Below are 25,639 nucleotides of genomic sequence, written 5' to 3' on the forward strand. Positions count from 1 at the left end.
GATCCATCTCTGGAGAACCCCATCAGATACATCTCTGGAGAAATCAAGCACATCATGCTTCACTACCTCCTAAGGAGGCAAAGTTTTTTTTTAAACTGAGATATGAGTGAGGTGGGAGGTGTATTTATAGGCATTTGAAGTTTGGGAAACTTTGCCCCCTCCTGGTAGGAATGTATATCCCATAAGTAACAAGCTTGTGGACTCTCGCCACCTATATGAAAGAAATAAACATACACACATATATACATATATACACACACACACACACACACACACACACGCCACCTATATGAAAGAAATATACACACACACAGATATGAATACAGACTCATCATTTTATGGCACACAGTGCAAATTAATTTTATTGTGCTATTTTGGCATATTATAAACAATTAATTAGAATTTTTCACAGAAGTAAAGTGCTCTCTCCCCCTGAAGGAAACGGGTCTTACACCTCTGTAAATATGAGTTTCTCTGTATCTTGAGGACCCTCTGCCCTGTGTTTCACAACCCCCATCTACTCTGTCTGACTCATTACAAGTTTGCCTATTGTTACAGTACATGCGGTCTGTTTTGTTATGTATTCTGTGAGACTGTCCACGGCCTGTCTCATTAACTTTGTAAGAGATATCATGCTCACCTTCTGCCTTGTTATGCACTTTGTAAGACATGTAACGCCTACTGTCTGTATTGTTATGTATCTTACGAGAGGCATAGTGCCCACGGCCTCTCTCTTTCACTCCACGAGAGGTAAGGTGCTCATGGTCTGTCTCATTCACTCTGTGAGAGGTATAGTGTCCACGGCCTGTCTCTTTCACTTCACCAGACATAAGGTGCTCATGGTCTGTCTCATTCACTCTGTGAGAGGTATAGTGCCCACGGCCTGTCTCTTTCACTTCACCAGACATAAGGTGCTCATGGTCTGTCTCATTCCTTCTGTGAGAGGTATAGTGCCCACGGCCTTTCTCTTTCAGTCCACAAGACGTAAGGTGCTCATGGTCTGTCTCATTCACTCTGTGAGAGGTATAGTGCTCCCGGCCTGTCTCTTTCACTCCACCAGACATAAGGTAATCATGGTCTGTCTCATTCACTCTTTGAGAGGTATAGTGCCCACGGTCTGTCTCTTTCACTCCACCAGACATAAGGTGCTCATGGTCTGTCTCATTCACTCTGTGAGAGGTATAGAGCCCATGGCCTGTCCCTTTCACTTCACCAGACATAAGGTGCTCGTTGTCTGTCTCATTCCTTCTGTGAGAGGTATAGTGCCCACGGCCTCTCTCTTTCAGTCCACAAGACGTAAGGTGCTCATGGTCTGTCTCATTCACTCTGTGAGAGGTATAGTGCCCACGGCCTGTCCCTTTCACTTCACCAGACATAAGGTGCTCATGGTCTGTCTCATTCACTCTGTGAGAGGTATAGTGCCCACGGCCTGTCCCTTTCACTTCACCAGACATAAGGTGCTCATGGTTTGTCTCATTCACTCTGTGAGAGGTATAGTGCCCACTGCCTGTCTTATTCACTCCACGAGAAGTAAGGTGCTCATGGTCTGTTTCATTCTTCACTCTGTGAGAGTTATAGTGCCCACGGCCTGTCTCTTTCACTCCACGAAACGTAAGGTGCTCATGGCCTGTCTCACTATTCACTCTGTGAGAGGAAAAGTGCTTATGGTCTCTTTCATTCACCTTGTGAGAGGTAAGGTGCTCACGACCTGTCTCCTTATTCACTATGTGAGAGGTTATGAGCTTGTGGTCTCTTTCATTTACCTTGTGAGAGGTAAGGTGCCCACGGTCTGTCCCATTATTTACTCTGTGAGAGTTATAGTGCCTATGGCTGAACTCTTTCTTCGCTTTGTGATAGGTAAAACGCCTGCTGTTGGTCTTATTCACAAATGACTTTGCACAATGTTCATGCTCTGGCTCTTTATGAAGTCCTTGGGAAATGTCTTCTCTGACAATCTCTTTACATTCCATGAAAGCAGTGTCAGAAGAAGGGTTGGGCCCAATGATGGAGCGGTTTTCTTCGTCTTCATATTTGTCAGTGTAGAGAGGACTGCTTACACTTAAAAGTCTGAATTCTGACACAGTCGTATCCTCTGTTTGTTCCCCTTTGTAATGCTGCTCCGGTACAGTAGCCTGAAGGTCAACTGATGGTGCTTGTATGTCAGGAGCCTCAACCACCGCTGTCTCTTCTTGCACAAAAGGCTATTAAATCAAGGAATGAAAATGGTTGGTCAACATCCATACACAATCCCTAGCAGACACTCTCATGCAGTTATGCCTACCTCCTGGATGCTGATGAAATAACGATTTTTTTCTGCCTCCAGGTCAATAATGCCACCGTTTGCCAACTGCCTCTCATAAATCTGGCGCAGAATCTCCTCGTCCTGCAGTCTGCGTCCATCTGGGATGTACAATTCCTTTGGGAAAGGAACACAAGCCTTACACACGTGCAGAAAATAAAGCTAACCACACATTTCTTTGGGCATACAGTCAGCTGAAAAGATTATGCACAACATGCTTCACCCTGCAGAATACACTAAAGAGTATTAAAATCATGTCCTTTAATTCAACTTATACTTAAAAAGCTAAAGAGGTTAGAAGGTAAATGAGAAGAACAAGACTCTCTTAGATTAAAATGTAGTTAAAAAACCAATGGGCAAGCTTTCAAAAGCTGTTACACTATAGGGAAAAACATAATTTATGTAAGAACTTACCTGATAAATTCATTTCTTTCATATTAGCAAGAGTCCATGAGCTAGTGACGTATGGGATATACATTCCTACCAGGAGGGGCAAAGTTTCCCAAACCTCAAAATGCCTATAAATACACCCCTCACCACACCCACAAATCAGTTTAACGAATAGCCAAGAAGTGGGGTGATAAGAAAAAAGTGCGAAAGCATATAAAATAAGGAATTGGAATAATTGTGCTTTATACAAAAAAATCATAACCACCACAAAAAGGGTGGGCCTCATGGACTCTTGCTAATATGAAAGAAATGAATTTATCAGGTAAGTTCTTACATAAATTATGTTTTCTTTCATGTAATTAGCAAGAGTCCATGAGCTAGTGACGTATGGGATAATGACTACCCAAGATGTGGATCTTTCCACGCAAGAGTCACTAGAGAGGGAGGGATAAAATAAAGACAGCCAATTCCTGCTGAAAATAATCCACACCCAAAATAAAGTTTAATGAAAACATAAGCAGAAGATTCAAACTGAAACCGCTGCCTGAAGTACTTTTCTACCAAAAACTGCTTCAGAAGAAGAAAACACATCAAAATGGTAGAATTTAGTAAAAGTATGCAAAGAGGACCAAGTTGCTGCTTTGCAAATCTGATCAACCGAAGCTTCATTCCTAAACGCCCAGGAAGTAGAAACTGACCTAGTAGAATGAGCTGTAATCCTTTGAGGCAGAGTTTTACCCGACTCGACATAGGCATGATGAATTAAAGATTTCAACCAAGATGCCAAAGAAATGGCAGAAGCTTTCTGGCCTTTTCTAGAACCGGAAAAGATAACAAATAGACTAGAAGTCTTTCGGAAAGATTTAGTAGCTTCAACATAATATTTCAAAGCTCTAACAACATCCAAAGAATGCAACGATTTCTCCTTAGAATTCTTAGGATTAGGACATAATGAAGGAACCACAATTTCTCTACTAATGTTGTTGGAATTCACAACCTTAGGTAAAAATTGAAAAGAAGTTCGCAACACCGCTTTATCCTGATGAAAAATCAGAAAAGGAGACTCACAAGAAAGAGCAGATAATTCAGAGACTCTTCTGGCAGAAGAGATCGCCAAAAGGAACAAAACTTTCCAAGAAAGTAATTTAATGTCCAATGAATGCATGGGTTCAAAAGGAGGAGCTTGAAGAGCCCCCAGAACCAAATTCAAACTCCAAGGAGGAGAAATTGACTTAATGACAGGTTTTATACGAACCAAAGCTTGTACAAAACAATGAATATCAGGAAGATTAGCAATCTTTCTGTGAAAAAGAACAGAAAGAGCAGAGATTTGTCCTTTCAAGGAACTTGCGGACAAACCCTTATCTAAACCATCCTGAATAAACTGTAAAATTCTCGGTATTCTAAAAGAATGCCAAGAAAAATGATGAGAAAGACACCAAGAAATATAAGTCTTCCAGACTCTATAATATATCTCTCTAGATACAGATTTACGAGCCTGTAACATAGTATTAATCACAGAGTCAGAGAAACCTCTTTGACCAAGAATCAAGCGTTCAATCTCCATACCTTTAAATTTAAGGATTTGAGATCCTGATGGAAAAAAGGACCTTGTGACAGAAGGTCTGGTCTTAACGGAAGAGTCCACGGTTGGCAAGAGGCCATCCGGACAAGATCCGCATACCAAAACCTGTGAGGCCATGCCGGAGCTACCAGCAGAACAAACGAGCATTCCTTCAGAATCTTGGAGATTACTCTTGGAAGAAGAACTAGAGGCGGAAAGATATAGGCAGGATGATACTTCCAGGGAAGTGATAATGCATCCACTGCCTCCGCCTGAGGATCCCGGGATCTGGACAGATACCTGGGAAGTTTCTTGTTTAGATGAGACGCCATCAGATCTATTTCTGGAAGTTCCCACATTTGAACAATCTGAAGAAATACCTCTGGGTGAAGAGACCATTCGCCCGGATGCAACGTTTGGCGACTGAGATAATCCGCTTCCCAATTGTCTATACCTGGGATATGAACCGCAGAGATTAGACAGGAGCTGGATTCCGCCCAAACCAGAATTCGAGATACTTCTTTCATAGCCAGAGGACTGTGAGTCCCTCCTTGATGATTGATGTATGCCACAGTTGTGACATTGTCTGTCTGAAAACAAATGAACGATTCTCTCTTCAGAAGAGGCCAAGACTGAAGAGCTCTGAAAATTGCACGGAGTTCCAAAATATTGATCGGTAATCTCACCTCCTGAGATTCCCAAACTCCTTGTGCCGTCAGAGATCCCCATACAGCTCCCCAACCTGTAAGACTTGCATCTGTTGAAATTACAGTCCAGGTCAGAAGAACAAAAGAAGCCCCCTGAATTAAACGATGGTGATCTGTCCACCACGTCAGAGAGTGTCGTACAATCGGTTTTAAAGATATTAATTGAGATATCTTTGTGCAATCCCTGCACCAATGATTCAGCATACAGAGCTGAAGAGGTCGCATGTGAAAACGAGCAAAGGGGATCGCGTCCGATGCAGCAGTCATAAGACCTAGAATTTCCATGCATAAGGCTACCGAAGGGAATGATTGTGACTGAAGGTTTCGACAAGCTGAAATCAATTTTAGACGTCTCTTGTCTGTCAAAGACAGAGTCATGGACACTGAATCTATCTGGAAACCCAGAAAGGTTACCCTTGTCTGAGGAATCAATGAACTTTTTAGTGAATTGATCCTCCAACCATGATCTTGAAGAAACAACACAAGTCGATTCGTATGAGATTCTGCTAAATGTAAAGACTGAGCAAGTACCAAGATATCGTCCAAATAAGGAAATACCACAATACCCTGTTCTCTGATTACAGACAGAAGGGCACCGAGAACCTTTGTAAAAATTCTTGGAGCTGTAGCTAGGCCAAACGGCAGAGCCACAAACTGGTAATGCTTGTCCAGGAAAGAGAATCTCAGGAACTGATAGTGATCTGGATGAATCGGAATATGCAGATATGCATCCTGTAAATCTATTGTGGACATATAATGCCCTTGCTGAACAAAAGGCAAGATAGTCCTTACAGTTACCATTTTGAATGTTGGTATCCTTACATAACGATTCAATATTTTTAGATCCAGAACTGGTCTGAAGGAGTTCTCCTTCTTTGGTACAATGAAAAGATTCGAATAAAACCCCAGCCCCTGTTCCAGAACTGGAACTGGCATAATTACTCCAGCAACTCTAGATCTGAAACACATTTCAGAAATGCTTGAGCTTTCACTGGATTTACTGGGACACGGGAAAGAAAAAATCTCTTTGCAGGAGGTCTTATCTTGAAACCAATTCTGTACCCTTCTGAAACGATGTTCTGAATCCAAAGATTGTGAACAGAATTGATCCAAATTTCTTTGAAAAAACGTAACCTGCCCCCTACCAGCTGAGCTGGAATGAGGGCCGCACCTTCATGTGGACTTAGAAGCTGGCTTTGCTTTTCTAGAAGGTTTGGATTTATTCCAGACTGGAGATGGTTTCCAAACTGAAACTGCTCCTGAGGAAGAAGGATCAGGCTTTTGTTCTTTGTTGAAACGAAAGGAACGAAAACGATTATTAGCCCTGTTTTTACCCTTAGATTTTTTATCCTGTGGTAAAAAAGTTCATTTCCCACCAGTAACAGTTGAGATAATAGAATCCAACTGAGAACCAAATAATTTGTTACCCTGGAAAGAAAGGGAAAGTAGAGTTGATTTAGAAGACATATCAGCATTCCAAGTTTTAAGCCATAAAGCTCTTCTAGCTAAAATAGCTAGAGACATAAACCTGACATCAACTCTGATAATATCAAAAATGGCATCACAGATAAAATTATTAGCATGTTGAAGAAGAATAATAATATTATGAGAATCATGATCTGTTACTTGTTGCGCTAAAGTTTCCAACCAAAAAGTTGAAGCTGCAGCAACATCAGCCAATGATATAGCAGGTCTAAGAAGATTACCTGAACACAGATAAGCTTTTCTTAGAAAGGATTCAATTTTCCTATCTAAAGGATCCTTAAACGAAGTACCATCTGCCGTAGGAATAGTAGTACGTTTAGCAAGGGTAGAAATAGCCCCATCAACTTTAGGAATTTTGTCCCAAAATTCTAATCTGTCAGATGGCACAGGATATAATTGCTTAAAACGTTTAGAAGGAGTAAATGAATTACCCAAATTATTCCACTCTCTGGAAATTACTTCAGAAATAGCACCAGGAACAGGAAAAACTTCTGGAATAACCACAGGAGATTTAAAGACCTTATCTAAACGTTTAGATTTAGTATCAAGAGGACCAGAATCCTCAATTTCTAAAGCAATTAGGACTTCTTTAAGTAAAGAACGAATAAATTCCATTTTAAATAAATATGAAGATTTATCAGCATCAACCTCTGAGACAGAATCCTCTGAACCAGAAGAGTCATTAGAATCAGAATGATGATGTTCATTTAAAAATTCATCTGTATAAAGAGAAGTTTTAAAAGATTTTTTATGTTTACTAGAAGGAGGAATAACAGACATAGCCTTCTTGATGGATTCAGAAACAAAATCTCTTATGTTATCAGGAGCACTCTGAATATTAGATGTTGATGGAACAGCAACAGGTAAAGTAACATTACTAAAGGAAATATTATCTGCATTAACAAGTTTGTCATGACAATTAATACAAACAACAGCTGGAGGAACAGCTACCAAAAGTTTACAGCAGATACACTTAGCTTTGGTAGTTCCAGCACCAGACAGCGATTTTCCTGAAGTATCTTCTGACTCAGATGCAACGTGAGACATCTTACAATATGTAAGAGAAAAAACAACATATAAAGCAAAATTGATCAAATTCCTTAAATGACAGTTTCAGGAATGGGAAAAAATGCCAAGTAACAAGCTTCTAGCAACCAGAAGCAATGAAAAATGAGACTTAAATAATGTGGAGACAAAAGCGACGCCCATATTTTTTTAGCGCCAAATAAGACGCCCACATTATTTGGCGCCTAAATGCTTTTGGCGCCAAAAATGACGCCACATCCGGAACGCCGACATTTTTGGCGCAAAAGAACGTCAAAAAAATGACGCAACTTCCGGCGACACGTATGACGCCGGAAACAGAAATTATTTTTTGCGCCAAAAAAGTCAGCGCCAAGAATGACGCAATAAAATGAAGCATTTTCAGCCCCTGCGAGCCTAACAGCCCACAGGAAAAAAGTCAAATTTTTTAAGGTAAGAAAAAATGATTGATTCAAATGCATTATCCCAAATATGAAACTGACTGTCTGAAAATAAGGAATGTTGAACATCCTGAGTCAAGGCAAATAAATGTTTGAATACATATATTTAGAACTTTACAAAAAAGTGCCCAACCATAGCTTAGAGTGTCACAGAAAATAAGACTTACTTACCCCAGGACACTCATCTACATATAGCAGATAGCCAAACCAGTACTGAAACAAGAATCAGCAGAGGTAATGGTATATATATATATAAGAGTATATCGTCGATCTGAAAAGGGAGATAAGAGATGAATCTCTACGACCGATAACAGAGAACCTATGAAATAGACCCCGTAGAAGGAGATCATTGAATTCAAATAGGCAATACTCTCCTCACATCCCTCTGACATTCACTGCACGCTGAGAGGAAAACCGGGCTCCAACCTGCTGCGGAGCGCATATCAACGTAGAATCTAGCACAAACTTACTTCACCACCTCCATAGGAGGCAATGTTTGTAAAACTGATTTGTGGGTGTGGTGAGGGGTGTATTTATAGGCATTTTGAGGTTTGGGAAACTTTGCCCCTCCTGGTAGGAATGTATATCCCATACGTCACTAGCTCATGGACTCTTGCTAATTACATGAAAGAAACAGAATTTTTACTTACCAATACATTTCTTTAGTTTGAGAGGATGAGAGTCCATAGGTGTCAATAACATGTGGGATATATTTCCTGCCACTAGGAGGAAGTCAAGAACCCTCACAAGAGCTTTAAACCCTCCCACCTTCTCTACTCAGTCAGTTTACATATAGCCAAGAAGAGGAGAGAGATAGAAAAGGAAGACAGAAAGCAGGGTTAAAAGGTGCAAATAAGAACTGTCACCCATATAGCAAAAACCTAGACGGGCCCTATGGACTCTTATCTCGAAAAAAAGAAAACAAATTTCGCTTACCTAATAATTTTCCTTCTGTATGAGTCCACGGCATCATTCCTTACTGTTGGAAAATACTGAACCTGGCCACCAGGAGGAGGCAAAGACACCCCAGCCAAAAGCTTAAATACTCCCCCAACTTCCCTCATATCCCAGTTATTCTGCAAAGGGAACAAGGAACAGTAGGAGAAATATCAGGGTATAAATGGTGCCGGAAGAGAAAAACTAAATTTTTGTCCGCTCATCTGAGTATACGGGCGGGGGCTGTGGACTCTCCTCATACAGAAAGAAATGAAATTATCAGGTAAGCATAATTTATGTTTTCTTTCTAAATATGAGGAGAGTCCTTACTGTTGGGAAAACTATAGCTCAAGAGGATACTGAATGATAACGGGAGGGTAAAAGAAAATGCAGACACTAATCTGAGGGCACCACAGCCTGCAAAACCTTTCTCCCAAAAGCTGATTCAGTCAAAGCAAAAACATCAAATTTGTAGAATTTTTAAAATGTATGTAAGGAGGACCAGGTAGTCGCCTTAGAAATCAAATCCATAGATGCCTCGTTCTCAAAGGCCCAAGAGGAAGCCACCGCTCTAGTGGAATGAGACGTAATCCTCTGAAGGGGTCTAAGACCCGCTGACTCGTAAAATAAGCGTACAACACTCCTCAACCAAAAAGATAAGGAAGTCAAAGAGGCCTTCAGACCCTTACGCTTCCCAGAGTAGATAACAAACAAGGAAGAAGTTTGTCTAAAATCCTTAGTAGCTTGAAGATGAAACTTCAAAGCTTGGACAACATCAAGATTATGAAGTAAACGTTCCTTCGAAGGAGGAGGATTAAGACACAAATAAGGAATCACAATCTGCCGATTTATGTTACGATCAGACACCACCTTAGAAAACCACCAGATAAGGAGGCTCACATTGCAAGGCAGCCATTTCTGAAACTCTGCGTGCCGATGCAATAGCCAAAAGAAAAAGAACCTTCCAGGACAATAATTTAATGTCAACCAAATGCATAGGCTCACATGGAGGCTATTGCAAAAACGAAAGAACAAGATTCAAACTCCAAGGTGGAGCGTTAGATCTTAACACAGGTCTGATTCTGATCAGAGCCTTAATGAAGGATTGCACATCAGGGAGCTCTGCAAGCCTCTTGTGCAGCTAAACAGAAAGGGCCGAAATCTGTCCCCTCAGGGAACTGGCAGAAAGGCCCTTCTCCAGACCTTCCTGGAGAAAGGAAAGAATCCTGGTAGCCTTGTCCTTATGCCAGGCGAAACCACACTCTTCACACCAGAACAAGTAAGCTCTCCACACCTTATGATAGATGCGACGAGTAACAGGCTTACAAGCCTGAATGAGAGAGTGTCAATAACCCTCTAAGAGAAACCTCTTTTGGCTAAGATTAAGCATTCAAACTCCACACAGTCAGCCTCAGAGAATCTAGATTTTCATGAACAAAGGGACCCTGTTCCAGCAGATCCCTGTGACAAGGTAACCTCCATGGAGGAGATTAGGACATCCCCACCAGGTCCGCGAACCACATTCTTCACGGCCACGATGGAGCAATTAGTATCACTGATGCTTGCTTCTGCTTGATGCGGGCCACTACACAAGGGAGAAGTGGTAACGGTGGAAAACTGTAAATTAGATTGAACCTCAAAGGCACTGCTAAAGCATCTATTAGCTCTGCCTGAGGATCCCTGGACCGCGACCCATATCTGGGTAGCTTGGAATTGAGCCGGGACGCCATGAGATCTATCTCAGGCGTCCCCCATCTGTTGCAAATCTCCGCAAACACCTCGGGATGAAGAGACCATTCCCTCGGATGAAACGATTGTCTGCTGAGGAAATCCACTTCCCAATTGTCCACAACCGGAATGTGGATCACTGACAGCGAGCAGTTGTGGGCCTCCGCCCATTCCAGAATCCAAAATACTTCCCTCATTGCTAGGGAGCTCCTCGTTCCCCCCTGATGGTTGATGTAAGCCACCAAGGTTAAGTTTTCCGATTGGAAACTGATAAACTGGGACAAACCCAGAAGAGGCCAAGCCTTCAGAGCATTGAAGATCGCACGAAGTTCCAAAATGTTGATCGGGAGGAGAGATTTCTCTTGAGTCCACAGGCCCTGTACCTTCCTGGCACCCCAAACAGCTCCCCATCCTGATAGACTTGCGTCCGTAGTCACAATCTCCCAGGATGGTCTCAAAAAGGATGTCCCATGGGACAGGTGATCTGGACAGAGCCACCAAGAGAGCGATTCTCTCGACCGGTTGTCCAGAGAAATCTGTTGAGACAGATCCGAATGATCACTATTCCACTGTCTCAGCATGCACAGCTGAAGTGGTCTGCGATGGTGTATTGCCTAATAAAATGTATAGCTTAATACATATGCTAAAAGCAATACTTGAACTCCTTGCTATACTTAATAGGCATAATAGTTAATTCACAAAAGAAAATAACAATCTTAAACAATAATGTATAATAACAATATATCCAAACACAAATAGGTGCCAACATGTAGTATACAATAGTATACATACAGCATGCACACAGCGAAATCAAGCACAGGGTACTCACATTTCGGAAGAGCACACCAATGTGCTTGTGGATGCAGGCTGGTTATTGCAGCTAACCGGTAGTGACAGGCTCACACAAGGGAAGTTGAAGCAGCGGTGTCCAAAAACAATGCTTTATTGCAAACAAATTTAAAAGACACCTTTATAACATTCCAATTCGGAGAGCATAAAACACAATGTGATACTTTTGCACTTTTGCTTTATGCTCTCCAAATCTGAAGCCTTAGCTTTCAGGCTAATAAATTGCATACTAGCATCACAAATAAAAGAATTAGCCACACTTAGGGCTTTTATTCTTTCCTGGATCACGCCGAGGGGACCCTCCACCTCGATCAACTCAGAGATAAGGAGTCGCACCAGTAGGTAGCCGCTCCAGCAACCGCAGCAACAGCCGCTGCTGGTTGAAACAAATATCCCGTATGTTGAAACATCTTTCTTAACAGAGTTTCTATTTTCTTATCCATGGGCTCTTTAAACGACGAACTATCCTCAAGCGGGATAGTAGTGCGTTTAGCAAGCGTGGAGATAGTGCCGTCCACCTTGGGAATGGAACCCCACAACTCCATGGTGTCTTCATCATCAGATAAATCAAATAAGCTAGTAGATGAACCCTGGGAAGGATATCAATATTTGACCTTTCGATTGCGTTTAGCAGGGCGAGGTAAAGCACTAAAGGCCGCAGACACTGTCATTTGTAACTGCTCAGTAAAGTCTGGCAGTAAAAGGGCCCCTCCAGATGAAGGATTAGGAGTGCTACGGGAAGCTGCATGTGTATTGGGAGATGACTGTAGGGTGCGCACCTCACGGGATGGAGACTCCTCAGAGGTAGACGGCTCAGTGGTATCAAACATATCAACTTTCTTTGACATGATTACTTTATCAAGGCATGTGAAACATAATTGAGCAGGCGGGTATATTGTGCCCTATTCACAATATAGACAGGTAATAGACTTAGGTATAGAGGGAGTACCCTCTAACACAACAGAATCCTCAATAGCTTGCGCTTACAAAGCAGACTATTGCTAAAATAAAACGGCACCTTTATACCCCCAATGGCTGGGGCACTCACCACCTCCTATGACCCAGGCCAAACAGAGAAACCGCTTCTTCTCTGGTAAACCGCACGATCAGGAAAGAAGAAATCAGTGTGACCATACCTGGTCACGAGGTGCGTAATGCAGGACCGCCCCTGCTATAGGAAAAAGCGTGCCAAGCCTTTCAGGCTGAGCAGCTTCCAAAAAAACATAATTTATGTAAGAACTTACCTGATAAATTAATTTCTTTCATATTAGCAAGAGTCCATGAGCAAGTGACGTATGGGATATACATTCCTACCAGGAGGGGCAAAGTTTCCCAAACCTCAAAATGCCTATAAATACACCCCTCACCACACCCACAATTCAGTTTAACGAATAGCCAAGAAGTGGGGTGATAAGAAAGGAGCAAAAGCATCAAAAATAAGGAATTGGAATAATTGTGCTTTATACAAAAAAATCATAACCACCACAAAAAAGGGTGGGCCTCATGGACTCTTGCTAATATGAAAGAAATTAATTTATCAGGTAAGTTCTTACATAAATTATATTTTCTTTCATGTAATTAGCAAGAGTCCATGAGCTAGTGACGTATGGGATAGCAGATACCCAAGATGTGGAACTTCCATGCAAGAGTCACTAGAGAGGGAGGGATAAAATAAAGACAGCCAATTCCGCTGAAAAAATAATCCACAACCCAAATCAAAAAAATTAAATAATAAGCAGCAGAATTTAGTAAAAGTATGCAAAGAAGACCAAGTTGCTGCTTTGCAAATTTGATCAACAGAAGCTTCATTCCTAAAAGCCCAGGAAGTAGAAACTGACCTAGTAGAATGAGCTGTAATCCTTTGAGGCGGGGACTTACCCGACTCTACATAAGCATGATGAATCAAAGACTTTAACCAAGATGCCAAAGAAATGGCAGAAGCCTTCTGACCTTTCCTGGAACCAGAAAAGATAACAAATAGACTAGAAGTCTTTCTAAAACCTTTAGTAGCTTCAACATAATATTTCAAGGCCCTTACTACATCCAAAGAATGTAAAGATCTCTCCAGAGAATTCTTAGGATTAGGACACAATGAAGGGACAACAATTTCTCTACTAATGTTGTTAGAATTCACAACCTTAGGTAAAAATTTAGATGAAGTCCGCAACACTGCCTTATCCTGATGAAAAATCAGAAAAGGGGATTCACAAGAAAGAGCAGATAACTCAGAAACTCTTTAGAGATGGCTAAAAGGAACAACACTTTCCAAGAAAGTAATTTAATATCCAGAGAATGCATAGGTTCAAACGGAGGAGCCTGTAAAGCCCTCAGAACCAAATTAAGACTCCAAGGAGGAGAGATTGACTTAATGACAGGCTTGATACGAACCAAAGCCTGTACAAAACAATGAATATCAGGATGATTAGCAATCTTTCTGTGAAAAAGAACAGAAAGAGCAGAGATTTGTCCTTTCAAGGAACTTGCAGACAAACCCTTATCCAAACCATCCTGAAGAAACTGTACACCAAGAAATGTAAGTCTTCCAGACTCGATAATAAATCTTTCTAGACACAGATTTACGAGCCTGTATCATAGTATTAATCACTGAGTCAGAGAAACCTCTATGACTAAGAATCAAGCGTTCAATCTCCATACCTTCAAATTTAATGATTTTAGATCCTGATGGAAAAATAGGCCTTGAGATAGAAGGTCTGGCCTTAACGGAAGTGTCCAAGGTTGGCAACTTGCCATCCGAACGAGATCTGCATATCAAAACCTGTGAGGCCATGCTGGAGCCACCAGCAATACAAACGAACGTTCCATTAGAATTTTGGAAATCACTTTTGGAAGAAGAACTAGAGGCGGAAAGATATAAGCAGGTTGATAATTCCAAGGAAGCGACAACGCGTCCACTGCTTCCGCCTGAGGATCCCTGGATCTGGACAGATACCTGGGAAGTTTCTTGTTTAGATGAGAGGCCATCAGATCTATTTCTGGAAGTCCCCAGATTTGAACAATCTGAAGAAATACCTCTGGGTGAAGAGAACATTCGCCCGGATGTAACGTCTGGCGACTGAGATAATCCGCTTCCCAATTGTCTACACCTGGGATATGAACCGCAGAGATTAGACAGGAGCTGGATTTCGCCCTTACAAGTATCCGAGATACTTCTTTCATAGCCTGAGGACTGTGAGTCCCACCTTGATGATTGACATATGCCACGGTTGTGACATTAGTCTGTCTGAAAACAAATAAACGATTCTCTCTTCAGAAGAGGCCAGAACTGAAGAGCTCTGAAAATCGCATGGAGTTCCAGATGTTGATTGGCAATTTCGCCTCCTGAAATTCCCAAACCCCCTGCGCTGTCAGAGATCCCCATACAGCTCCCCAACCTGAAAGACTTGCATCTGTTGAGATTACAGTCCAGGTTGGACGAACAAAAGAGGCCCCTTGAATTAGACAATGGTGATTCAATCACCAAGTCAGAGAAGATCGAACATTGGGATTTAAGGATATGAATTGTGATATCTTTGTATAATCCCTGCACCACTGGTTCAGCATACAAAGCTGGAGAGGTCTCATGTGAAAGCGAGCAAAGGGGATTGCGTCCGATGCAGCAGTCATGAGACCTAGAATTTCCATGCACAAAGCTACCGAAGGGAATGATTGAGACTGAAGGTTTCGACAAGCTGAAACCAACTTCAGACGTCTCTTTTCTGTTAGAGACAAAGTCATGGACACTGAATCTATTAAAAAGCCCAAAAAGGTTACCTTTGTTTGAGGAATCAATGAACTCTTTGGTAAATTGATCCTCCAACCATGTCTTTGAAGAAACAACACAAGTTGATTCGTATGAGATTCTGCAGAATGTAAAGACTGAGCAAGTACCAAGATATCGTCCAAATAAGGAAATACCGCAATACCCTGTTCTCTGATTACAGAGAGAAGGGCACTGAGAACCTTTGAAAAGATCCTTGGAGCTGTTGCTAGGCCAAAAGGAAGAGCAACAAACTGGTAATGCTTGTCTAGAAAAGAGAATCTCAGAAACTGATAGTGATCTGGATGAATTGGAATATGAAGATATGCACCCTGTAAGTCTATTGTAGACATATAATGCCCTTGCTGAACAAAAGGCAGAATAGTCCTTATAGTCACCATTTTGAATGTTGGTATCCTTACATAACGATTCAATATTTTTAGATCCAGAACTGGTCTGAAGGAATTCTCCTTCTTTGGTACAATGAATAGATTTGAGTAAAACCCCAGACCCCGTTCCAGAACTGGAACTGGCACAATTACCCCAGCCAACTCTAGGTCTGAAACACATTTCAGAAACGCCTGAGCCTTCACTGGGTTTACTGGAATGCGCGAGAGAAAAAATCTTCTCACAGACGGCCTTACCTTGAAACCTATTCTGTACCCTTGTGAAACAATGTTCTGAATCCAAAGACTGTGAATCGAATTGATCCAAATATCTTTGAAAAATCGTAACCTGCCCCCTACCAGCTGTGCTGGAATGAGGGCCGCACCTTCATGCGGATTTGGGAGCTGGTTTTGACTTTCTAAAAGGCTTGGATTTATTCCAGACTGGAGAAGGTTTCCAAACGGAAACCGTTCCTTTAGGGGAAGGGTCAGGCTTTTGTTCCTTATTCTGGCGAAAGGAACGAAAATGATTAGCAGCCCTATATTTACCTTTAGATTTTTTGTCCTGAGGCAAAATACATAATTTATGTAAGAACTTACCTGATAAATTCATTTCTTTCATATTGGCAAGAGTCCATGAGCTAGTGACATATGGGATATACAATCCTACCAGGAGGGGCAAAGTTTCCCAAACCTCAAAATGCCTATAAATACACCCCTCACCACACCCACAATTCAGTTTAACGAATAGCCAAGCAGTGGGGTGATGAAGAAAGGAGTAGAAAGCATCAACAAAGGAAATTTGGAAATAATTGTGCTTTATACAAAAAATCATAACCACCATAAAAAGGGTGGGCCTCATGGTGTAAGGTGTTGTGGCTTATGCTTACTTACTTGTGCTGTTCCTTTAAGCCTGGGTATTCTCCCCTATTTAAGGCCGCCTCCCAGACATCTCATTGCTGGATTATTGCAGACCAACCTCCTAAGGAATCTCCTTGCCGTTTTGTCTGATCTATTCTCAGCTTTCACCAACGCTGCCTGCTCCTGTCAGTTCCTCAGCTGCTGTCCTTCCTGCTGACGTCATCAGCTACAGACGAGAGCGCGTCTCTCACACAGACTAACCACCTTGTCACAGCTTCTCCTTCTTTGCACCGGACTGAAGTTTCCCAGGTACAAACAGCATCTATCCTCCCTGACCGGACCAGGACTACCAGCTACCTCCTTTCTTACTCCGGTCTGTGAGTTAAGTACCTTCCGTGCTGCAAGGGAGCTGTGAGTACAATTTACCTTACTGCACTATATCCGTTATATTCACTCTCTGCCTGCCAGACTATTGTGAGTTATCCGCTTATGATTCCACACACAGTCTGTAGCTTAGGCAAATAGCAAGTCACAGAATTAACCCTTAAAGCTTCCTATTGTGGTTAACTCAGTGACACAAATAACCTTTTTTCAAATGAATATTGCCATGAGACTTTAATCTGAATACTGGAACTATTTGGTATCAACTTATTCTTAGAAGGCAGACTTTACTTACTTTAGTTGATAGTTAACTCGAGTTATTACATAATAATCCAGCCAATAGTATTCACACAGGTGTGTGTTGATTTACCTGTTTGCCTTATTTCTACTGTTGTACACATCAGTTTGTACATTTACATGATGGATCCTACTCAGGTTGCTGGCCAAATACAAAGCCTCTCTTACAGGATTGACATTTTAACTAATTCCTTTCATGAGCTCCAGGTGGAAAACCAAGCTCTGAAAGCTTGTCTCAGGGAGGTGCTCTCCTCAAAGACTCCTTTCCCCTGATTCACATCCTGAACCACTTGTCTCTGCACCTGAAAGATTCTCTGGAGACCGCTCCCTTTTCAGGGAGTTTAGGAATTCGTGTAATTTAATGTTTGAACTAAAGCCAAAAACCTATCCCACGGATAGAGTCAAAGTGCTCACAGTAATCTCCTATCTTAGAGGGGAGCCCAGGGCTTGGGCTGATTCCTTCTATGAACAGCAATCTTATATCCTGGGTTCTTTAGATGGGTTTTTCTCTGAAATGTCTGTACTTTATGACAATCCCTTCAAGCAGGTTTCTGCTGAGAATACTCTCAGGTCTCTAAGGCAACTAAAGAACCCAGTGGAGACATATATCACACAATTTAAGATTGCAGCCACAGATTCTCAATGGAACCATGTCTCACTAAAAAACCAATTCAGATTGGGACTATCCGAGGAGGTAAAGGACGAGCTATCTCGCACAGGCATACCTGATACCCTCGAAGAATTGTACAGTCTATCAATCAGTATTGACAGACGTCTGAGAGAAAGACGCTCTGAAAAGACTAGCACAACTAAGAAATCTCTCCTCACCTACCTACATGAGCAAGGAGCTCACACAACCCATGGATATCGGGTTTATCAAGGGTCCCTTAAGTCCCCAAGAGAAGACTAGGAGGAAGAACCAAAACTTATGCAGGTATTGTGCATCCCCTGCACATGTGGTAAAGGAATGCCCAGTCCTTAACAAACAAAAAATGGGTAAGGATTCTATCCTTCATCTTGATCCTATGGTACCACGTACCACAAACCCTTACATAACTGTTTCTCTTCTTTTACAGTGGGAACAACACAAGATTAAAGCCACAGCTATCATCGACACTGGGTCTTATGGCAATTTCATGCACTGGGGTTTTGTGAGAAAAAATAAAATACCACTTGTTACTAAGCAGAAACCAGTCTCAGTTAAAGTCATTGATGGTACTATACTTGCTGTCACACATCACACTTCTGATATTCAAATCACAACTCCTACCGGTTATGTTGACCAGTTGTCTTTCAACGTTATAAATTCACCCATGTTTGATGTCATCTTAGGCATAAACTGGTTACACGCCCATAAACCTGTAATTAATTGGGAAAACCTTAGTTTACATTTTACTCCCCCACCTAGTCAGGTCAGTTGTATGTTCAACGCTTCAATTTCTCAGGTATCTGACAATTCCCTGCCTCTTCACTATAATCAGCACTCTGATGTTTTTAACAAAAAGAAACACAGTCTCTACCACCCCACAGGGCCTACGATTGCCCCATTGACCTCTTACCAGGGGTCTCTATACCCTTTGGGCATATATACCCCCTCTCCAAACCTGAGCTTGACCACCTAAAAACTTACATTGATGAGAACTTGAGGAAGGGTTTCATAAGACCTAGTACCTCTCCCGCTGCTGCGGGTATCTTTTTTGTTACAAACAAAGATGGTTCTCTCCGCCCGATTGAGGATTACATGGAGTTAAACGTACCCGCAAGAATAGGTATCCACTCCCCCTTATACCCGAGTTAATAGAACGACTGAGTGGCTTCTCTATTTTCGCCAAGTTGGATCTTAGGGGAGCATACAATCTTGTCAGAGTAAGAGCAGGTGATGAATGGCTTACTGCATTCAGGACCAGATATGGCCTGTTTGAGTATACAGTAATGCCATTCGGGTTGTGCAATGCACCTGCTACATTTCAGTGCCTCATCAATGACATCTTTAGAGACATTTTGGATATATATGTTGTTGTCTATTTGGATGACATTTTGATTTTTTTCCCAAAACCTTGTTGATCATAAAATTCATGTGGCTACTGTTCTAGAACGGTTGCGACAACATCAGTTATTCGCTAAATTAGAAAAATGTATTTTCGATTCCCAAGACATCACATTTTTAGGTTACCATATCACTCCTCATGGTATTAGCATGGAAAACAATAAAGTTCAAGCAATAAAAGACTGGCCTATTCCCCGTTCAAAAAAGGATGTTCAACGATTTTTAGGATTTTCCAATTTTTATCGGAAGTTCATCCCAGGTTTTGCTGCTATTACAAAACCACTATCAGACTTAACCTAACTCACTTCCACTTTCCATTGGACAGAGACTACTCAAACCGTTTTTGATTTATTGAAATCTAAGTTCTCCTCCGCTCCTATTCTTCAATTTCCTGATCTCAATAAACAGTTCATCTTGGAGGTAGATGCGTCCGACTACGCCATAGGCGCTATACTTTCACAGAGAAAATCCTTTAAGGATCCCATACATCCTGTGGCATATTTCTCAAGAGTTATGCAACCGGCTGAGTTGAACTACCCAGTTGGAGAGAAGGAACTTTTGGCGATTAAATCCTCCTTTGATCAGTGGCGTCATCTGCTAGAGGGAGCTTCATACCCTACGATCATCTATACCGATCATAAAAACCTCCAGTACCTTCAATCCAACAGAACTCTTTCATCCAGACAACTCCGTTGGAGTTTATACTTCTCCAGGTTCCAGTTTACTATCTGTTATAGACCTGGTACAAGAAATGGAAAGGCTGATGCCCTCACTCGTAAGGATACCAAGGTTTCTTTAAACAGAACCCCCTCCACTGTAATCCCTAAACATAGCTTCATGGGTTTACTGACTGACTCTACTGATGATCTCAAAACACAAATTAGGAATGCACAATCTTCAGATGATTCAAAACCCCTCAACTTATTAGTTCAACATGATGATGGTCTTCTTTACATGAACGACAAACTCTATATACCTCCATCCCTAAGATACTATGTATTCAAATTATCACATGACTCTCCACTCGCCGGTCATATGGGAAATGATAAAACACTGAATTTAATCAGTAGATACTATTGGTGGCCCTCATTATCCAACTCTGTGAAGACTTACATCTCCCATTGTGATATCTGCGCTACTTCCAAGCATTCCCGTCAACACTCAATGGGTTTACTACAACCTCTCCCGATTCCTCACCATCCTTGGCATTCCCTCTCAATGGACTTTATTGTTGACCTTCCACCATCTCATTCTCACACTACAATATATGTAGTTACAGACTTATTTTCAAAAATGGCACATTTCATCCCGGTTTCAGGTGTACCCACCTCTAAGGTCACCTCTGAATTATTCATTAAGGAAATCATACGCCTTCATGGTCTACCTACCTCTGTGTTGAGTAACAGGGGAACACAATTTACATCCAAATTTTGAAAACCCCTCTGTCAAGCCTTACATATGGATCAGAAATTGAGCACCTCGTTTCACCCGCAAACAAACAGACAGACTGAGCGTGTTAACCAGTGGATTGAACAATACTTACGTTGCTTCTGTTCTCAACATCAGGATTCCTGGGTTCCCTACTTACCCCTAGCTGAATTTGCTTACAATAATCATGTCAACACTTCCACTGGTTACACTCCTTTTTTTATCAACTATGGACTGCATCCACGTTTCAACCTACTCCCTAGAGTTGACACCCAAAGTCCGCAAGTTAATGACCTCGTAAATGACATCTCCAGCATTTTCACCTCGGTGAGACTTCATATTCTCGACGCTCAAGCCTCTCAACGAAAGTACTACAACCTCCGGCATAGGAAACCTCCGGAATATAAGGTCGGACAATTGGTATGGTTATCTACAAAGAACCTTAAATTACATTACCCCAGCAGAAAATTGGGGAAACTCTTCATCGGACCTTACCCTGTCGTTTCCATTAAAAATCCACTCACCGTTACCTTGCAACTCCCTCCTAATATTAAAGTCCATCCCACCTTCCATGTGTCCTTGGTCAAACCCTGTACCTCCAACACACCCTCTGCTGTCTCCCGTGATGCCGCTTATGGAACTGTACCTGAAGTTCAATATGAAGTTCACAGTATTATTGATTCATGTATTCGTTCTGGCAAGTTGTTCTATCTTGTCCACTGGAAGGGATACAGTCATGAGGAAGATTCTTGGGAGCCTGCTGCTAACATCACTGCCCCCCGCCTGTTGTCTCTTTTCCACCGCAGGTGCCCTGATTGCCCTCGGCCCTGAAACCTCGCTGTGGTTTCCTGGGGGGGGGGGGGGCTGTGTAAGGTGTTGTGGCTTATGCTTACTTACTTGTGCTGTTCCTTTAAGCCTGGGTATTCTCCCCTATTTAAGGCCGCCTCCCAGACATCTCATTGCTGGATTATTGCAGACCAACATCCTAAGGAATCTCCTTGCCGTTTTGTCTGATCTATTCTTAGCTTTCACCAACGCTGCCTGCTCCTGTCAGTTCCTCAGCTGCTGTCCTTCCTGCTGACGTCATCAGCTACAGACGAGAGCGCATCTCTCACACAGACTAACCACCTTGTCACAGCTTCTCCTTCTTTGCACCGGACTGAAGTTTCCCAGGTACAAACAGCATCTATCCTCCCTGACCGGACCAGGACTACCAGCTACCTCCTTTCTTACTCCGGTCTGTGAGTTAAGTACCTTCCGTGCTGCAAGGGAGCTGTGAGTACAATTTACCTTACTGCACTATATCCGTTATATTCACTCTCTGCCTGCCAGACTATTGTGAGTTATCCGCTTATGATTCCACACACAGTCTGTAGCTTAGGCAAATAGCAAGTCACAGAATTAACCCTTAAAGCTTCCTATTGTGGTTAACTCAGTGACACAAATAACCTTTTTTCAAATGAATATTGCCATGAGACTTTAATCTGAATACTGGAACTATTTGGTATCAACTTATTCTTAGAAGGCAGACTTTACTTACTTTAGTTGATAGTTAACTAGAGTTATTACACATGGACTCTTGCCAATATGAAAGAAATGAATTTATCAGACAAGTTCTTACATAAATTATGTTTTCTTTCATGTAAAACATGAGCTAGTGATATATGGGATATCAATACCCAAGATGTGGAGTCTTCCACTCAAGAGTCACTAGAGAGGGAGGGAATAAAACAAAAAACAGCCATATTCCGCTGAGAAAATAATCCACAACCCAAAAATAAGTTATTTTCACTTTTGAAAGAAAAAAACAAATCAAAAAGCAGAAGAATCAAACTGAAACAGCTGCCTGAAGAACTTTTCTACCAAAAACTGCTTCCGAAGAAGCAAATACATAAAAATGGTAGAATTTAGTAAATGTATGCAAAGAGGACCAAGTGGCTGCTTTGATCTAGTAGAATGAGCTGTAATTCTCTGAGGCGAGGTTTGACCCGACTCCAAATAAGCTTGATGAATCAAAAGTTTCAACCAAGAAGCCAAGGAAATAGCAGAAGCTTTCTGACCTTTGTTAGGACCAGAAAATAAAACAAATAGACTAGAAGTCTTCCTGAAATTTTTAGTAGCTTCCACATAATATTTCAAAGCTCTTACCACATCCAAAGAATGTAAGGATTTCTCCAAAGAATTCTTAGGATTAGGACATAAAGAAGGGACAACAATTTCTCTACTAATATTGTTAGAATTCACAACCTTAGGTAAAAATTGAAAAGAAGTCCGCAAAACTGCCTTATCCTGATGAAAAATCAGAAAAGGAGACTCACAAGAAAGAGCAGATAGCTCAGAAACTCTTCTAGCCGAAGAAATAGCCAAAAGGAACAACACTTTCCAAGAAAGTAGTTTAATGCCCAAAGAATGCATAGGTTCAAATGGAGGAGCCTGTAAAGCCCTCAGAACCAAATTAAGACTCCAAGAAGGAGAAATTGACTTAATGACAGGCTTAATACGAACTAAAGCCTGTACAAAACAGTGTATATCAGCAAGTATAGCAATTTTTCTGTGAAATAAAACAGAAAGAGCGGAGATTTGTCCTTTCAAGGAACTTGCAGACAAACCCTTATCCAAACCATCCTGAAGAAACTGCAAAATTCTAGGAATTCTAAAAGAATGCCAGGAGAAATTATGAGAAGAACACCATGAAATGTAAGTCTTCCAAACTCTATAATAAATCTTTCTAGAGACAGATTTACGAGCTTGTAACATTTGTAACATAGTATTAATCACTGAATCAGAGAAACCTCTATGACTTAGAACTAAGCGTTCAATTTCCATACCTTCAAATTTAATGATTTGAGATCCTGATGGAAAAACGGACCTTGAGATAGTAGATCCGGCCGTAACGGAAGTGGCCAAGGTGGGCAACTGGACATCCGAACCAGATCCGCATACCAAAACCTGTGTGGCCATGCTGGAGCCACCAGCAACACAAAAGACTGTTCCATGATGATTTTGGAAATCACTCTTGGAAGAAGAACTAGAGGCGGGAAGATGTAAGCAGGTTGATAACACCAAGGAAGTGTCAGCGCATCCACTGCTTCCGCCTGAACATCCCTGGACCTGAACAGGTATCTGGGAAGTTTCTTGTTTAGATGAGAGGCCATGAGATCTATCTCCGGAAGACCCCACATCTGAACAATCTGAGAAAACACATCTGGATGGAGAGACCACTCCCCTGGATGTAAAGTCTGGCGGCTGAGATAATCCGCCTCCCAATTGTCTACACCTGGGATATGCACTGCAGAGATTAGACAGGAGCTGGATTCCGCCCAAGCAAGTATTCGAGATACTTCTTTCATAGCTTGGGGACTGTGAGTCCCACCATGATGATTGACATAAGCCACAGTTGTGATATTGTCTGTCTGAAAACAAATGAACAGTTCTCTCTTTAGTAGAGGCCAGAACTGAAGAGCCCTGAGAATTGCACGGAGTTCTAAAATATTTATTGGTAATCTCGCCTCTTGAGATTTCCAAACCCCTTGTGCTGTCAGAAACGCCCAAACAGCTCCCCAACCTGAAAGACTCATCTGTAGTGATCACAGTCCAGGTTGGGCGAACAAAAGAAGCCCCTTGAACCAAACGATGGTGATCTATCCACCATGTCAGAGAGTGTCGTACATTGGGATTCAAGGATATTAATTGTGATATCTTTGTATAATCCCTGCACCATTGATTCAGCATACAAAGCTGTAGAGGTCTCATGTGAAAACGAGCAAAGGGGATTGCGTCCGATGCTGCAGTCATGAGACCTAAAACTTCCATGCACTCAGTCATGACTGAGACTGAAGGAGCCGACATGCTGCGACCAATCTTAAACGTCTCTTGTCTGTTAGAGACAGAGTCATGGAAACAATCTATCTGGAAGCCTAAAAAGGTGACCCTTGTCTGAGGAATCAAGAAACTTTTTGGTAAATTGATCCTCCAACCATGTTTCCGAAGAAACAACACTAGTTGATACGTGTGAGATTCTGCAGTATGTAAAGACTGAGCTAGTACCAAGATATCGTCCAAATAAGGAAACACCGCAATACCCTGTTCTCTGATTACAGATAATAGGGCACCCAGAACCTTTGAAAAGATTCTTGGAGCTGTTGCTAGGCCAAATGGAAGAGCAACAAATTGGTAATGCTTGTCTAGAAAAGAGAATCTCAGGAACTGATAGTGTTCTGGATGAATCGGAATATGAAGGTATGCATCCTGCAAGTCTATTGTGGACATATAATGTCCTTGCTGAACAAAAGGCAGAATAGTCCTTATAGTCACCATCTTGAAAGTTGGAACTCTTACATAACTATTCAAAATTTTCAGATCCAGAACTGGTCTGAACAAATTTTCTTTCTTTGGTACAATGAATAGGTTTGAATAAAACCCCAAACCTTGTTCCTGAGGAGGAACTGGCATGATCACCCCTGAAGACTCCAGGTCTGAAACACACTTCAGAAAAGCCTGAGCTTTTACTGGATTTACAGGAATGTGTGAGAGAAAAAATCTTCTCACAGGAGGTCTTACTTTGAATCCTATTCGATACCCTTGAGAGACAATGCTCTGAATCCAATGATTTTGAACAGAATTTATCCAAAACTCCTTGAAAAACCTTAATCTGCCCCCTACCAGCTGAGCTGGAATGAGGGCCGCACCTTCATGCGGACTTAGGGGCGGACTTTGGTTTCCTAAATGGCTTGGATTTATTCCAATTTGAGGAAGGCTTCCAACTGGAAGCAGATTCCTTGGGAGGAGGATTGAGTTTTTGTTCCTTATTCTGACGAAAGGAACGAAAACGGTTAGAAGCCTAATAGAATCCAACTAAGAACCAAATAAATTATTACCTTGGAAAGAAAGAGATAGTAATCTAGATTTAGATGTCATATCAGCATTCCAAGATTTAAGCCACAAAGCTCTTCTAGCTAATACAGCTAAAGACATGGATCTAACATCAATTTTGATAATATCAAAAATGGCATCACAAATAAAATGATTAGCATGTTGTAG

General features: G+C 41.7%; 1 protein-coding gene across 1 annotated transcript in view; it reads right to left on the minus strand.

Moving 5' to 3' along the window:
• Window positions 1-334: 334 nt before the first annotated feature.
• Window positions 335-25,639, minus strand: part of RNF25 (ring finger protein 25) — a 179,623-nt gene continuing 154,318 nt past the window's right edge. Inside the window, exons 9-10 of the mRNA XM_053695153.1 lie at window positions 2,282-2,416; window positions 335-2,201 (exon numbers count right to left, since the gene is read on the minus strand). Of these exons, the coding sequence (XP_053551128.1) occupies window positions 393-2,201; window positions 2,282-2,416 (1,944 nt within the window). The 3' untranslated portion in view covers window positions 335-392. The remainder of the gene's footprint in view (window positions 2,202-2,281; window positions 2,417-25,639) is intronic.

This window comes from Bombina bombina, chromosome 11 (genome assembly GCF_027579735.1).
Source record: "Bombina bombina isolate aBomBom1 chromosome 11, aBomBom1.pri, whole genome shotgun sequence".
Classification (NCBI taxonomy): domain Eukaryota; kingdom Metazoa; phylum Chordata; class Amphibia; order Anura; family Bombinatoridae; genus Bombina; species Bombina bombina.